The sequence below is a fragment of the Dipteris shenzhenensis genome, chromosome 25 (assembly GCF_047967505.1).
Source record: "Dipteris shenzhenensis isolate YYH24624 ecotype China chromosome 25, Dip_SZ_1.0, whole genome shotgun sequence".
Lineage (NCBI taxonomy): Eukaryota > Viridiplantae > Streptophyta > Polypodiopsida > Gleicheniales > Dipteridaceae > Dipteris > Dipteris shenzhenensis.
Window position 1 is genome coordinate 26,284,380 of NC_141620.1, and position 17,401 is coordinate 26,301,780.

The 17,401-nt window shown below is 41.6% G+C and overlaps 2 protein-coding genes across 2 annotated transcripts; one reads left to right on the plus strand and one right to left on the minus strand.

Annotated features, from left to right (window-relative positions):
• Positions 1 to 3,607: 3,607 nt before the first annotated feature.
• Positions 3,608 to 6,068, minus strand: LOC147885671 (uncharacterized). The gene has a single exon (XM_087396829.1). The coding sequence runs from the start codon at positions 5,945 to 5,947 to the stop codon at positions 4,028 to 4,030; it is 1,920 nt and encodes a 639-aa protein (XP_087252955.1). The 5' UTR covers positions 5,948 to 6,068; the 3' UTR covers positions 3,608 to 4,027.
• An 8,141-nt stretch (positions 6,069 to 14,209) lies between these two features.
• On the plus strand, positions 14,210 to 14,668 carry LOC147885672 (uncharacterized). The gene has a single exon (XM_087396188.1). The coding sequence runs from the start codon at positions 14,210 to 14,212 to the stop codon at positions 14,666 to 14,668; it is 459 nt and encodes a 152-aa protein (XP_087252314.1).
• Positions 14,669 to 17,401: the final 2,733 nt, after the last annotated feature.

Below are 17,401 nucleotides of genomic sequence, written 5' to 3' on the forward strand. Positions count from 1 at the left end.
TCAATTGGCCAATTTACAATGTTACAACCATAGGGTAATCGCCAGATTCCCTAGAATGATCCTCTAGGATCTAATACAAATAATCATGTCATGACAAGTTTTCTGCATGTCTACAATAGCAATGCCATAGATTGCAAAAACAACTCGAGATGAAAAGCATGGAGAGGGGTGGGCTTTTCTCTTGCCTACAATAGCGATGCCATATATTGCAAAAGTATGGTGGGAAATCTACTTTGCCTTCAACGGGCTTATGCATTCATAACAGCGAGTCTAGAGGTGGCAAATTCAAAATTCAAATGTGCTTCAATCAACATAATGTCCCTCCATAGGACACATGTGGCAACGTCTTGCCTCCCACTCTACTGAATATATAGTAAGATAAGAAGGGCTAAGGACAAGTTGCTAGGTGTGATAAAGAGTAAAGAGTTGATTTAGGGCTAAGCTAAATGTAGTCATATGGACTAGGGAAGCCCATGCCCATTGTGTGGGGTATCAATTACACTATGGCCTGAAGCATCTATGTCGAGGAGTCTCTCTTGGTGGTATGGGACACAATGATAGAGTTGTATGCTGAGCTGTTGCTATTGCTGAAGATCTCACCTAGCGGTATTGTGATGTTGCCAAAGGACTACATGAGGTGGTTAACTAGAGATGCAAAAATCGGGACAAAGCACCCCACTTGAAGTGGACATGATAGGTGATAAAATGGCTTATTGCCCAATATTCAAGATAGTCTCAGGCATTTATTAGCTTAGGGCCTATTCCCATTACCAGTTAGGGAGTACTAGTTAAAACTCTTAACGAAGTCTACACACTAGTGTACATTCGCATTAGCATTTTTAGAATGTAGTTAAGTTAAATCTCCCAACTGCCAGTTAAAAATGTTTGTAAATTTAACCCCTTCAAATTAGATACTTTAAGGACTTTTAAGAAGAGAAAAAAGTTGGAATCTGAAAATTTAATGGTTAACTTAAGGGTGACCACTGGGAATGATACTTAAAGCAAGATTCTTGTTAAGAAAATTTCATGGTCAAGATCAACTCGGAACTCGCTAGAAAGCCAAGAGACACTTGGTGATGAGGCAGACTTATTTGTCGAAGGGCAATGAGACAAGAGTTCATTGCCTATATACAACATGGGTACTCGTTGGAAAGGTCTTCAAAAGATTGATTAGAAGAATCCATTGTGACCTTAACTTTAAAGAACTATCTTTAGATTGATTTTGTATAAAAAAGACCCCGAAAGTTTTATTTAAGACCACTGAGTGTAACATAATGGGTTACCACATGGAATGTAATTTCCATTTTAAGGTTAACTTCAACTTAACACAACTAGTTGTGTTAAGCTCACTAACATAACCTAAGGGGGGTTTCACACACGTCCACCCACAAATCGACGAAAAGCACCTCCTACAATTAAATTGCGCGCCCACTCCCTCATGTTTTCACATGCGTCCGCCTGCCCAATCTAAAAATATGATGTGGAGTTTGACTCATGGACAGGCGAGCAAAAATTCTTGGACACTCGCGAGAATTGAACTCAAGACCAAAAACCCTTGCATAGAAGCCTTACCAACCGAGCTACCCATATTTGGATGAAACTATTGCGACGTATTTGTTACTTAAACAGTGGACGTCCACCCTCTTGTGAATACAAGCGCAGACAGACCATTAAGAGGACATTCCCCTACTATGCAGAAAAATAGGATGAACGAATTCCAAGAACTATGGCAAGGTGTTCCCGCGTGTTTCAAAGCCAAGTTCTCCGTTGAGCGTAGAGTATCTATCACTAAAAGTTATTCCTCGATCTCCTTCTTCATTGGCTATATGAGCTCCCTAATGCATGGGAAGCCGAAAAACGAGGCTAACATCACAAATTTTCGTGATGTTAGCAACGTTTTTTGGTTGCCCTAGAAATAAGCCTACCTTGGTGAACACCCTCCATGTTTGGGAGTCCCACAATTGAGGATGGAGCTTTTCCCAATGGCGGGGATGCTCTCTAAGGTTTGGTTAAAATGGGGCGGATGGAGACTTTGGGGGTTTGAGGGGTCCGCGAAAGTATGAGAAACTCCGCTAACGTCTAGTGGGAAAAGGCCCTTAGGAATGTTTCCAACAGTACGATTAAGAGATAAGGCCTCACATTTTAAAATCCAAAGCCGCGTCCAGCTAGGTGGCACAGTCCAGTGCCTCCACGTTGAAATGACAGCTCTGAATGCAGGCCATCGTAGGTACGAGTTGGGGCTTTGCGCGCTAGATTCAGATTAAGCCAATATAGATACCTGACCCATAAGGGCCATTATATAGATAGATAGATCGATAGATAAACAAAACTTTATCCGGCACTTCAAATATCTGTTGTGCTCTTTTGTTACTCGGCTGCAAGAGCTTTAAGCCACTAGGAGGAGCCCATCTGTTCGATCAGTCTCAGACAGATTCCCACATCCTAGAAACTGGGATACAGCAACAGATTCACACAGAAGACCTGGGCCATCAAGACTATAGAGTAGAGAGTGGTGGAAAAGGCCCACAATGCTCAACCTGATGTGTGTGAGGACGGAACGCAGAGCTCTTTCCTGCCCAACTCACTTAAGAGACTTCTAAGTCAAACTCTAAGCTCCAGTTTTGCCAATGCCACAAATATAGTTCTCTGATTCCAACCGCTAGAGGGACCTTCTTGAACTCGCTGCTGCTAACTTCCAGCCTGCCTTCATGCTGGATGAAATTTGCATCCAAATCCTTTGGAAAGTGTATCTACATCAGATGGTCATTTTCTCAACTTAGCTGAACATCCCTAGCTTTCTGGTCGTCCTTCCTGCAATGAAATTTGTACTGATCATTCCAAAAAGGAACATGCCTAGTTTTGTAGTTCCCAGCTCCATTGCTGCAACCTCACACCATTCTTCCGAACAAGAATCAGGATAGATCATATTGAAACGAGAAAAAAAGCGTGTAAATAATAATATCACATCTATGTATTTCACCACAAAATACATACTTTGGCAATTGGATCGATCTAAAAGTATATAAGCTGCAAGGATATGCATCCTTGAATTAAAGTTAAGCAGATGAAAAATTAAGGTCCACAAAAAGTGAACTGCATCGTCAGTAACAATAGTGTATTGGGGGCAAACATATACATGCCTGCTCGATATATTCGTAGATATACATACATATATATCTAAAAAGGTCCACAGCATTTGAACACCAAAATGGGACTAATTCATTGTCTAGAAGTTAAAAGGTCACACTATGATAATAAATGTCGTCATTCCTGTAGACGTCAAGGGCATACACCGACTTTCAGAGAGGTATTTTCTCAATCAGGCATAACCGCATGCCCCAAAAGTTTTTTCATGTAGAAGTGACGAATGATATCGAGACGAGAAGAAGCAACATCTTAAAATGCAGAAAGGAACAGAATGATGCAATATAATCTATGAACAGAAGAATGCCATATCCAGTTCAGCCTGAGTCGAGTTCTAGGAAGTTCTTAGTGACATAAAATCAAAAAGCAGTGTAAAATCAGAGCTGGGAGGCTCACAGACCAGATTAACGCATCCAATATCAAGAACTTGAAAATTTCACAAGATTAGCAGATCCAATATCAAGAACTTGAAAGCTTTACATCGAGCAGCAAAAACTTGATAAACAGAGTCGATGCTTATTCTTGAAGGGGGCAAAAAGGAAGATGGCAACACATCTGGGAAAGTAGTTGCATATGCGGTATTCATTTTATCTCCGCTTTGAAGCTTGGAAGGTAAACCGTCTTATCAAATCCGCTGCACAAGTTTGAAAGGGAAGATTGGAATTCTTTGCCGGTGTGAGTCTTATTTATCTCTGCTGCAAACCCTTATGAAGGTAAGAACCTTCAAATAGACTGCATCATGGTTGCCAGTGACCAAAATTTCATGCGAGCAAATGCAAAGGCAGTGCATGTTTGCACAGTAGCCAAATATGTTTGTACATTGCATGTTTGCACAGTACCCAAATGCTGAACAAACAGAAGGAAGCTTGCAGGGCGCTTGTGATCAATCCAACACTCGCAGCTCATCATAAAGCTCGCCTGATATTGCCTTCATCGTCACTTGCATGGGATCTATCTCCATCTTCTTCTTCTTCTCCACTGTGGCAGTCTCACCCTCCTGCTGCTCCTCCTCCTCCTCCTGCAGCTCGTCCTCTAACGACCCATTCTCCAAGAAAATCTTCAGCAGGTTCTTGGAAAATCCAGACACTAGCGCTACTCCTTCCTGAGTCGACAGAACTGGTGTGCTCGTGCTGTCTCTCAGATTCCAGAACACAATCTGTGGCGGGGAACCATACCCAGCTTCTTCGTACCTCATCTTTATCACCATGTAGTCCGTTTCCCACGGATAGGCCGAGGCTTCATCGAACTCCATGTCGCTGAACACGAACAGTCGCTGGATCATCTTCTCTGGAGGCAGGTTGGAAGCCTTGGCAAGCTCCAGTAGAGTGGTGAACACCTTCTGAAAATCAGTGTTCATGTTCCAGTCCATTGCCTTCGTGAATCTGTATCGCTGGGCCAGTGTCTCACCGCTCACGGCGTGGATTTGGGGTCTAGAGCTGAAAGTGCACACGAGATTCTTCCAAGGCTCGTCGCTAAGCTCCGCTACCAGCAATCCCAAGGCAATACACACTTCCATCGGAGTGCCACTCATGCTTCCTGAGACGTCACACACCGCCAGACTGCTGCTTAGCTGGCTGCCGCTCTCCTTCAGATCACTCACCATCCGTTTCCATTGAAGCTCAGCAACCATGCCGCGAGTATCCCCCTCGTTTTCCACAGCCTCTTTCACGATCATATGGGGAAACAAAGCCCCCGCAGCAACTTTCTTCGTCCCTGACGCTACCTTGGCCAAGAATTCAATGTATCGATCCTTATCGTGCTTCACGAAGATATCTGCATAATTCTTCATTGCCACAGACGGGACGCGCTCGTAAGGAAGCATGCTCCATTCATTAGCACTCATGAACACTTCAGGAACTTTGAGAGCTGCCCGAAGAGGAACCAGAAACTCTTTCCTCAGCTTGTCTCCGATCACAGATGAATATGTTTCACCTTCAAGGCCGGCGAGATCGGGGTAATTTTCCTTGGTGAAGATCCTGCGAGCAATGGCATGGTACATACACGTTCGCAGATCATAGCTGTTCTGATCGGAGGGAGCCCATTTCGCAGCAAAGCTGATGTCGAAGATGTTGTTGCTCTCGAGTGCCTTCTTGTCTTTCAGAAGCTGATTCGCAAAGATTTCAGCAACAGCGTCGTGAAGCTTGGCGTAATTGCGATCATCCATATACTTCTTCGTCGCTCTCTCGATCATCCGCTCTTTCTTCTGCTTGCGAAGGACCGCAGCCTTCTCACTCTCAGCCTTGTCCCTCTCCAAGGACGCCGCGATCCTCGTGTCTCTATCCTTGAGCTCCCCTGCCTCCTTCGCCAATCGTGCTGCCTTACCTTTTCTGCTGTAATAGCCTCCTCCAGCACCAAATGATCTCATCCCCTTCTTTCTCTTCTTCGCTAGCTGCACCTTGGCCGCATGCGCTTCTCGCTCCTCAATCCTGCGCTCAGTCTCAATGTGCCCTTCCACCTCCCGCAGCACAATCTCCAGCAAGTCCTTGTAATACCCAAACTTGGCAACGAGATGGAGGTTCCCAGCGAGCGTCTGGGGGTGAGACGCCTGAAGCCAGGAAGCACAAGTGTAGAAGCCATCCTTATTGGATTTACCAGAACCCCGAACGCCACGGAGGTGGAAGGCGAGCTTGAGGGCGGTGAGGGGGTGATGGGACCAAGCGAGGGAGAGGAGGTAGGAAGTACGACGGGGGGGGGTATCGGGTACGATATGGAAGAAGAAATCGAGGCAGGGGTTAGAGGAGGAGGAGAAGGTGGCGGAGGAATTTTCAGTGAGGGTGAGGAGGGGATCGAAATCCATATCCATGGATCGATGGAGATGGGAGGCGATGGAGATGGAGATGGCGATGAGAGCTTGAGCTTGCGCTTGTTGAGCTTGAGGAAGCTGGCTATGGCGGACGAAGAATATGTAATAAGCTTTTGGAGAAGACGACCTTCCATTATAAAATGTGCGTTTTGTAAAACGCTTTATTTCTTCATGTCTTGCTTTCTTTCTTTCTCTTTCTTTTTACTTCGTTCGTTCTTTCCTTGCTCCCCACTCCACGTTATCCTCTCCGAGTTAGTTGAATCAGAGATTCAACTCTATACTTCTATATCTATACTTCTATACTCTATATCTATATCTATATCTATATCTATATCTATACTATATCTTAAGGAGGGAGGAGGGAGCCAACCTCCCACTTGTCGCGAGGGGAGGGAGAGCCAAATGCCACATCTCGATCAACTAAAAGCCTCCAAGCACCATGTGTCGTGAGGCTAGAGACTAGGAGGCCATAGTAGCTTGCAGGGAGCGAAGCATTGAATGCTTCATTTTGAAACTATGGTGGTGTGGAGGGATGGAGCGGAGCATTGAATGCTTCATTTTGAAACCATAGCGGGCAGGGATGGAGAGCAAATGCTGAGGGAGGGCGCTAGAGAGTCGAGCCTACCATGCTTCATCTATAAGCTTCAACCTCCTCCTCTCAACCTCTCCTATCTAGCTCCTCCTCTCCGCAACTCTAGCATGCCTCCCAGCTTACTCCTTTTACTTGCGTAACTCCATAACAGTGCGCCATTCCTTGCCTCCACATTGTGTACCATTCCCCTCTCTCCCGCCTCCCTTCATCGTTTGAGGAGGAGGATCCTTCTCTTCCTTGCGTTGTTGCTCCTATTGTCCTCCACCCGTAGAGCAAGGGTAAAAGAGATGATTTAAAGTACCTCAGATGTCCAACTGACCACAAGGTTACAAGAAGACGGAGGTCATGTTGAGCAAGCGCACACTGATAAGGATGACCAGAAGCATTCCAGGGGGCATTGACCTCCTTTGTTTCTGCAATCTTCCTTTCTTTCGCACATTTACCTATATGCGTGCTTCTTTCACTTAATTGGCCCCCATTCAATGCCCCCGAGATCTTAATCTATGGCAAAGCTCGGCTGGGGAACATTCAAGACCCAAGCGGTAACTCAGATGCTTGCAAATCCGTGGCTGAATAATGCCTTTGCATCTTTGCATGGGTAACATGCCATTTCTCTCTTTACACATTCTTATCATCAACGGAGCCCACAGTCAGCAATGGCCTAGCTCTCTTATGTTTGCCAATGGCTGAGCATATCGTCTATCCGTAACCCAAACAGATAAAACTTCCAGACGAAGCTATTTGTAAAATGATACAGTGCCAGTGATGACTGGCTAAAGGCTGAAGCGTGTGGCTGGGGTGAAGTTTGGCAGGGATTGAGGCATAACCCCAACCTTGAGATCCATCAGGCCGTGCAAGCCCATTAAAAAGTATCGCACATGAGAATTCTACCAATAGTATCGTTGAGCAAAAACGTTGTTGCCCGCAACAGCGAGCTAGCTCATATGGTGCTCGAGGCCTGCTTTGTAGATTTGTCTTGCTACAAGATTGCAACTGCAACACCGGATTGTGAATGGAGGACTAACGAGATTGAGCCCAAAATTGGTCGCAGATGTAGCGTTTATGAAAATCGTGAAAATGAATTAACTATAGACAATCGTGGATGGTGGTAGTGACAATGATCAGATGGTTTGCATCGTTGGCGGAGTCAAGGTAGGCAGGAGAAAATGCCTCGGCCCTAAGTTTTGTAGGAAGGTCACCTATGAGAGTGAAGCTGATAAGTGTTGCTCCCTACTACCAAGACTCAACCATTGGGAAGAAGGTTTGCTAAACTCGAACAAGATTGAACCAGGAACTGAGCCCCATAAGGAGCGTCAGGCTGATAGAGAACGGGTTCTAATGCTTGGTTGATGACATTTCTCTAGCCTTGACAGCCATCAATACTTCGCTATAGGAAGAAATACCGTATGGGCATAGTGTCCATCTCCCATGCTAGATTTGTAGTTTGGGAAAGCATCAGGATATCAAAATATTATTTGGCATAAGATTATCTAGCTCCCTTGCATAATCAATTCCTTTTGCTCCCGTTGTTGGAGTATGCTATTTGCATGAGTAATAGAGAAGATGAACACTACACTAGCTCTCGACTATCATTGATATCCAAGCTCCTTATGAAGCTTCTGAGAGTATTATTGCTCAGATATCTTGAAGTCGAAGGAAAAGTCGTGACTAGACGAGCAGAATAATGCTATGAAGGAGGGGGAGCAGAAGTGGTGCCTAGCTTATTAGCTTGGCTTTCACCCTCATTGCTCCTCCCCCTCTCGCACTGAGTGATTCTCTTCCTTCTTTCCTATTCTCCCTCTCCCATTGTTTGTCCATGCGGCCAATATTGTCTCTTAGGTGCCGTCTTTCGATCCTTTCTTCTACTATGCCACTTGAGGTGTGGCTAGCTCCCTTTGCACTGCTGCATTTCGTCACAAATGGAGTTTCTCGCAAGAATCATAGCTTGAGCATGCTCAATCGTAAATGCACAATTACTTGAGTAGATGGATGTATGTTCAAATGCTTTTCAATAAATGGATGAATTTGGATGTCGATAGATGGTGCAAGTAGTAATGTAGAGGCTACAATGCATACAGAGCTCGCAAATAGATTTTTCTGTGAGTGCTAAAGTAAAAATACATCGATGGAGATGTAACCATATGAATTATTTGAGTGTATATTGATATGTTAGCAGCTTGGATAGGTGCACTTTCACAACTTCATTGAAGATGTCTTTCCCGACAATCGTGTCAAGCAACATGCACCATCTCTACACCTCTGTTCCCCCCTTAAAGGGAGTTGATTTATGACTCCTAGCATCCAACCATTGATTCTTTCTAGATGCTATAATCAACATCTCCAAGTTCTCTTGATTTTCCTTAGTCACATCGGTCGAGCTCTTAGTATGTTATATTGTATATAGCTTGAATTTCCAAATCCAAAAAGGGCATAGATTAAGCCATTCAACCAGGTTGGATTCAAGATTTTCATCAGAAAAACCTCAAGAAGCTTTCCTAGAATCAAGTTGGCCTCCTTGGCCATTGTGGAAGCTACAAAGATCATAGTATTTTCCTTGGAAGATGTTTGGGCTATAAAGATCCGTCGAGATGACAAGTCTTGAAGTGTTGACGTTGCCCATGCTATGTACATTTTGCAAGATCTCCTCCCTTAATAGTCATCTGATTAGGAATCCCTATCAATGGAGATGACCCAAGCAGCTATATTCTTTTGCAGAAAACATATTGGAATGACCAATGTTTTTCCCCAACACACACACACACAGTCTATAGTGAAATAGGGTGAGTCAAATATGTGTAGAGGTGTGAGTGTGTGTTGGTGTATGCACATATACATTTGTATGCATGCACACATGCTTAATTTAGTTAATTTCATAAAATTTATATATTTATTTAGTCAAACTCAAACCAAGATTATGCGTCCTTTGAAGTCCATTCAAAATGTATGCGAGCATAATGGTGATGTGAAGCTATGAATACAAGATATCTAACATCCTTATGGAGAGAAGTCCATCGTGAAAATGATGGAGTGGTAACAGAGGGTAGGGGTGCATCCTCTGAAACTCTCATTGAGAGGATTGCTCATATTGAGAATAATGTAAATGACACGAACCAGTATGTACGACAACTTTTAGAGGGGGGTGAAGAAGGCTCAGTAGTATGTGATAGAGGATGTAGGTTGCAAGTTGACAAGCTAAAAGAGCAAGTTGATCTATTGTGCACCGAGGTGTCAACATTCAAAATTGGTTTGAAGAGGCTAACAACCTTGATGACAAGGATGAGCCGTAAGTTGGAGCGCATTACAGCTCATGAAAATTGAGATGGTTTTGGGGCTTTTATATTGCTTTTTGTAAAGGATCGCAAAGTTCTTCTATGTTATTTGCATACTGGGGTCAATCTTAAGTTATTTAGTAGGATAGCCTTTTGTGCCTACCACACAAAACTTCCGTATTTGGTTTTCAATTGCAATAATAAATTTTTTTGAGCTTTCTTATCTTTATTTGATATATGTGGCAATGTAAGTCAAATTAATGTAAATAGAAATGCATGGATATCTGTGAGCTACAATTGATGGAGTATCGTTATATGTCATGGAAGGTAAGGAAGAAAGTTTGATGAGTGAAATATATGTGAGTAACCTTGAATGATCCTAAGTCCTTCAGATACATTTATTTAATGTGCTCTCTTTTTGAGTACATATTTAATTATGATATTAGCGTATGTCATGCATGTAGATACATACATACACACAACTTACCTACATATATCGCTCATGTTCATGTACTCACACCCTTATGTTGTTCATCTTAGTTCCCAATCTTTGTATTTACTAGAATACATGTTACAAGAATGTCTTATCATCATATTCTTTAGGTTGCATCTACATACATGGCATTGAGTATTTCCATACATATGTTTGCATGAATTTACACATATATGCATGCAATTATGCACTCATACCCACAAAGCATTTACACCTACATATGTTTCATGGATGCATAGCTTAAGCAAAAAGGTGAAAGCTTCATGCTACGAAATTACAATAGGAAGTTATAGGCTATTTTTGCATTTTGCATTGTCAAGCATTCCATTTAGCATGCATGAATATTTCTATTAGTTGACTCCATTTGGCATGCATCATTACTTCTACCAAATGAGTCCATGTACACTCCATTTATTTGATTAACAATTTAATCCTTTGCCTTATATGCCATAAATCCCAAACCTTATATATATATATATATATATATATATATATATAGAGAGAGAGAGAGAGAGAGAGAGAGAGAGAATAAGATATATATAGTTCTATTCATAAACAGACAATGGCAAAAGAAACAAGTTGTCATAGGAGAAAATTATGGGATTCAACACGCACGGCACGTCGTAGTATTGCTAGATAGAGAACAATGTTGAAAAGCAAGGTTTTAGACACATGGAGCCAATTGTAGAGGTTGTTCATTGCAGACAACATAATCAAATGCAGGGACATAATGATGTACAATGGAATGTAGATAATTTAACTTCTCTTGATAAGAGAAGTTTATTGCGTTCAACACGTAAGGCATGTCGCAATGTTGCTAGGTAGAGAACAATGCTCAAAAAGCAAGGTACAAGTACAACTATGGAATGTATGAGTACGGAGTTTGCTGATAGTCTTAGAGAAGGGAATGTTTTTTGTACTGCAATTAGAAGTGTGAGAGTGCAGCCACATGCAAGGATGGATTCTCACTTTCTAGAGCCAGCAGAATCTACTTTTTGCCCCGATGGTGCAGCATTGTGTTGTTGGGGGAAGAAATACAATAGATGCTCCAGTAATAGGTACAATAATTCAATTGGATGCAGTTAGAGATTATGGGCAGTCAAGGGCACGAGAGCATGTTGTTGGCAGCAATAGGAATGCATGTTTAGGGTATAGGGGGATCCTATCTATCCTGCATCGATTTCCATTAAGGGATGACATAGGGTACCCATCTTTGTATCCATTGGTTTTCAATAGTCCTATTGTTCATTCACTTGGAGGTATGGATTGCATATGCAGTTTTTGTCATGCTCAATCGTGGAAGCAAGAGACCAGATGTATGCATAGGGTTGTGGGAAAGTATTATTGTAAAGTTGGTCGTGTGTGATTGTTGCCATTGGAAGATCCACTAGAGATTTTAAAAGTTCTACTTCATGGAAGTGACGCTAGAAGCAGATCATTTAAGGATGATATAAGAGCCTATAATAGTGTCATGGCGTTTGCCTCATTGGGAGCCCAAGTTGATCAAATGTTTTCTGGGAATAGGGGTATACATAATTTTCGGATTCACGGCACAGTGTACCATCAGGTCGGGAGTTTGCTACCTGATGAGTCTAGACAGGAGCTTCCACAGTTTGCACAATTATATGTCCATGATACAGATCATGAGTTGCAAAACCGTTTGGATGGGATGCCTGGTTTGAATCTTGGCATTTTGGAATTGTTGCAAAGGATGATGCATGAATGCAATCCGTATGCCAATGCATTGGTTGCTGTGGGGGAAGTATTGAGAAGAAATCCACATGAAAACTTGAAGATGGTAATTTGTGAGAGCTGGTCAACCTCAAGACAGTACTTGGTCCCAATAGCTAGCGAGGTTGCCGCTATCATGCCAGGGCAAGGGGATGATTCTGATGTTGGGAATCGAGACATCCAGTTTTTAAGACACAATGAATTGATAACCAGAATATCAAATTTGCATCAATCATACATGTCTCTCATGTATGTTCCTCTATTTCCCCGAGGGGAGGATGTATGGCATTTATATATTCCTTATAGAGATGTTCCTACTCACATATCATTACATGATGTACAAAGGAAAAATTGTGTGACACAGAGAATATATTATGTGTACCGTCTCTGCAGGTAAGGCCTGATACAAGTGCGTGCCTTCTACAAGGGGGGAGATTATTGCAACAATATATTGTTGATGCATATAGTAGTATGGAAGAGTCCAGATTGGTGTGGATACATAACAATTAATCAAGATACGGGTGAAAGAGAGTATATTGGATAATCGTTGGATTGTGCCATTCAATCCTTTCCTCTCTATGAAGTACAAGGCACATATCAACGTTGAAATTTGTTCCACAATTATTGCAGTCAAGTATTTTTATAAATACATGTATAAGGGACATGACAGAGCAACCGTCAGGATGCAGATAAATCGTGTGGAAGGACAAGGACAACTACACAACCCAGTTGATTGTGGAATTGATGAGATAAACTATTACCTAGATTCACATTATGTATCAGCATCAGAAGCATGCTAGCGCATTTATGAGTATGATATGCATGATGAAAAGCCAGATGTACAAAGGTTGCAAGTCCATCTTCCGATGTTGAATAATGTGATATTCAGAGATGATGATGATTTGCACAATGTGGTCGATAGGGAACATAAGAGAAAGACCAGCCTCACGGAATGGTTCACTTACAACTGATTGCAACATGATGCATATAATTTGCTTTACAGTGACTTTCCATGCGAGATGGTTTGGAACAAATCCAATAAAAAGTGGTCTAGAAGAAGGCAGGGCAATAGCATTGGTCGGATGTATAACATTTCTCCATCTGCTAGTGAATTATATTTCATGCGTATGCTACTTAACGTTTGCAAGGGTTGTAAGTGTTTTGATGACTTGCGCACTTTTGATGGGCAAGTTTACCCTACTTTCAAGGCAACATGTATAGCTAGAGGGTTATTGGAAAGTGATGAGGAATGGTTCATCTGCATGCAAGAGGCCGTTTTACATCAAAATAGCACACAGTTGAGGCACCTTTTTGTTGCAATTTTGATTTTTTGTGAGCCAACATCTCCAGGAATTTTGTGGGAAAGGTTCTAAGACAACAATCTATCAGATGATTTCTTCCTTGCATTCGAATCAAGTATGGTTGACCGTCATGGATTGGCACGGAAGGAGGCTCTATGGCACTTGGAGCATATTCTCCAACAACATGGGAGAAGGTTGGTAGAGTTTGATGGATTGCCTACCTTGGATAGATCATGTGTATTGGCAGCTACAAATGCTCTATTGCAAGAAGAAAGAATGTTTGATTTTGAGAGTGAGGCACGACTTGGTCAACAGATGGAAAGTACCTTAAATCATTATCAACAGACTGCTTTCGATCAGATTTTGACAACGGTCTATGCAAATGTTGGTGCGATGCGTTTTCTTGATGGTCCAAGAGGATCTGGAAAGACTTTCCTAAACAATTGTTTGCTTTCTAGGTTGCGTGGGAAGGGGCATGTCGCTTTAGCATGCGCTTCTTCTGGGATTGCAACGTTGTTACTAAGTAATGGATGCATAGCACACTCGCGGTTCAAGATACCACTAGATTTGGATGCCACTAGCAGTTGCAATATAAAGGTTAATAGTCATCTTGCAGATGTTCTGAAGATAGCAAAGTTGATAATATGGGATGAGGCACCTATGACTCATCGATTCGCATTTGAGGCACTGGATAGGACGCTGCAAGATATCATGTCAAATGACCAACTGTTTGGTGGAAAGGTGGTGTTGTTAGGGGGGGATTTTAGGCAGGCCTTGCCAGTTATTCCCAAGGCAAGATGAGAAGATATTGTCAATTCTACATTGTGCCACTCAAGGATTTGGAGATGCATCAAGGTATTGAAGCTGGTACAGAATATGTGGGTTATTCAGGAAGGTGATAATTCAATAGAGCAGGAATTCATACAATGGGTGTTAGATATTGGAAATGGAACTAGCATGCGTATAAGAGAAGACACTGTTGCAATCCCATCAAAGATGCTTGTAAGGACAAACTCTATGGAAGGTCTGATTGAGTGGGTGTATACAGGACTTGCAAGGGTTGTGGATTATGCATCATATTTTCGAGACCATGCTATTCTCGCACCTCGAAACCTTGAAGTTGATGTAGTTAATGCTACTGCACTAAAGGCAATGCCCGGCGAGGAAAAGGAGTATCTAAGTGCAGACTCAGTACAGAGCTCATGTGGAGATTCTTTTTTGTATGCAGTAGAGTATCTTAACACGCTCGATCTTAGTGGTGGATACCCACCTCATCGGCTGGTTTTGAAACAAAATACTCCCCTCATTTTGTTGCGCAATCTAAATCCTCGATAGGGATTATGCAATGGGACTCGGCTGATATGCAAAGAGTTCCACACAAAGGTATTTGAAGTTGAGATTATCACCAATGCTGGAGATAGGATGTGCATTCCAAGAGTAACTTTCATTCCCAGTAACTTGAAACTTCCATTTGATATGAGAAGAAGGCAATTTCCTGTTCGGCTAGCATTTGGCATGACGATAAACAAGCCACAGGGCCAAACAATGTCTATCCTAGGCTTATACTTGGTGACACTGGTGTTTAGTCACGGGCAATTATACGTGGCTTTCTCGCGTGTCCGATCATCAAATGCAGTCAAAGTATTCCTTCCAGAGAGTGTGGATCGGGTTAGTGATGAGGATGCTAAAATGAGTTGTACCACAAATGTTGTATACAAAGAGGTTTTACAATTGGCATCAAGAAGAACCTAGCAGTATGCCAATGCTCTTTGAAAGCCTCTTCAGACTTTTGTGGGTGACAAATTTTCACAGTCTTTTTTGTATCATTGTGTTCTTTTAGGCGATCAAAGGTCTATCAATTGTAAGCCTTTGAAGTGTGGATTAAAAATTGGTGATGACTATTTTTGTATAATTTTCATGAGCTCATTCCATATTCCATTCAAACAATGTTGTCTCTAGAATTTTGACAATGTATGATTTTTGTGAGTTTTATGGGTTCACACATTGTTATTTTTTCTTCAAATTATGGATTATCAAATGTACTATAACTAATTTTCTTTTTAATTTGTGGCTTGGTGAAGCCTTTTAATTTCTTCTCTATATATACGTTGACACATCTATTGTTACTGTAATATGATATGTATTGTTATTGTAATATGATATGATAGGATGGCAACGTCATTTACATTCACCACCGAGACAACTGTACGGGTAGCAGGTTTATAATTGTATAGTAGTCAGTTGCTAAGTTAACTTATTTAATAGTATAGTCATTTACCTTTAGGAATATACAGATCCCGATGGTTGGAGAGCTGGGATGCGTGCCTAGCTATTGGTTGACATCTTGGAGTTGGAGAGCTTTATTGGGTAGATGACCTTTTTTTTTTTTCCATATAGGTGAAAGCTACTTAGGTTACATATATAAGTGAATAAACATGATATTATTTTCCTTTAGGGCAGTTCCCGATTCAAGTTTTGCAATGAATCTCCTCGGTCCAGCGTATGATGGGGTGGAACGTCTTAATCTTGGATATTTTGCCGTGAGTTCTCAACGTCTTGCTGGGAATAATAGTCCCCATACCATCTATGTGCGCTTCATTGGGTACCTAGAGCCAATGGGAATAGATGTATTTTATCGAGAGGCGAACGGAGACTTTATATATGCATTTATGTACCACATACACACTCCTGTGCGCCAACGTAAGCATTCTAATTAATGTGGAGTATTATTAAGACACAATTCTAAATTTTCCTTGATTTAATGATTATAATTCTTAAATGATCTTTTTGCCTTGCGTAGGTCGACGCCGCGCACGTGTGGTGGTGCGTGAGGTGGGACATAGACGTAGTCTATTTTCTTAGGGGAGCTGATATAGACACTCTGTATGTAGATATATGAATTTGTAAGATTTTGTAGTACTCTTTTATAGAGCGTATATTCTGTTAGGTATGCTAATTTTAAGTAAATCTTCTTTTGTTGTGTTTATTGAAGCATGCACATATACGTTTATACTCAAACAAATTCATAAATTCTATTTATTTATACTCAAACACGTTTATTTCAAAAAAATTCATGAATTCTATTTATTTATACTCAAACTAATGTATCCCCATAGACCAAGATTGATTGTGTTACAATCTAGCACTACATTGGCATACAATGCATTACGCACATAATCTTGCAAAATTCCATATATGAAAGCAAAGAGGGGATATGCATACAAACATGTTTAATACAAACAAATTCATGAATTTTATTTATTTATACTTAAACTAATGTATCCCATAAACCAACATTGATTGTGTTGCAATCTAGTACTACATTGGCATACAATGCATTACGCACTTAATCTTGCAAAGTTCCATGTATGAAAGCAGAGAGAGGATATGCATACAAACGTATTTAATTCAAATAAATTCATGAATTTTATTTATTTACACTGAAACTAATGTATCCCATAAACCAAAATTGATTGTGTTGCAATCTAGCACTACATTGGCATACAATGCATTACGCACGTAATCTTGCAAAATTCCATGTATGAAAGGAGAGAGGGGATATGCATACAAACATGTTTAATTCAAACAAATTCATGAATTTTATGCACGTAATCTTGCAAAATTTTATGTATGAAAGTAGAGAGGGGGTTTTAGGAAAGCTGTTGGACAAAATTACACTGAGTGAGCCAAGCCAAGCGGTTCCAGTGTTGGAACTTCAGAATTTCTCTTTTGAAATTAAAGATCCCACCTTGAGACCCAGCAGAGCGGGTCTCCGACCCGTCGTAGACGGGTCAGGCTACTCGTCGTATCAACCTCAAGAAGAGAGAGAGCTTTCAAGCTGGTGACGAGGGGGGCAACAAGAAAGTTGTTCGACTTCAGGTGGACATTCAGCCTTAGAACCTCTGTTGAGAATACTCCTAGCTTTTGGACTGTGGAATCTTCATGCTCTTCCTCAGGCGTATTCCGTCAGAGGATGAGTTCCCTAAATGGTTTGCTTCTGCATACCAAGGCAAAGCAATGCTGGTGGATTACCGTTTCGTTGGCAAGGGTTTCTACCAAGCTACGGTC

What these genes read in the sequence shown, in the direction of transcription:
- LOC147885671 (XM_087396829.1), bottom strand. Translation starts at nt 5,947, where the DNA reads ATGGATATGGATTTCGATCCCCTCCTCACCCTCACTGAAAATTCCTCC.
- LOC147885672 (XM_087396188.1), top strand. Translation starts at nt 14,210, where the DNA reads ATGTGGGTTATTCAGGAAGGTGATAATTCAATAGAGCAGGAATTCATA.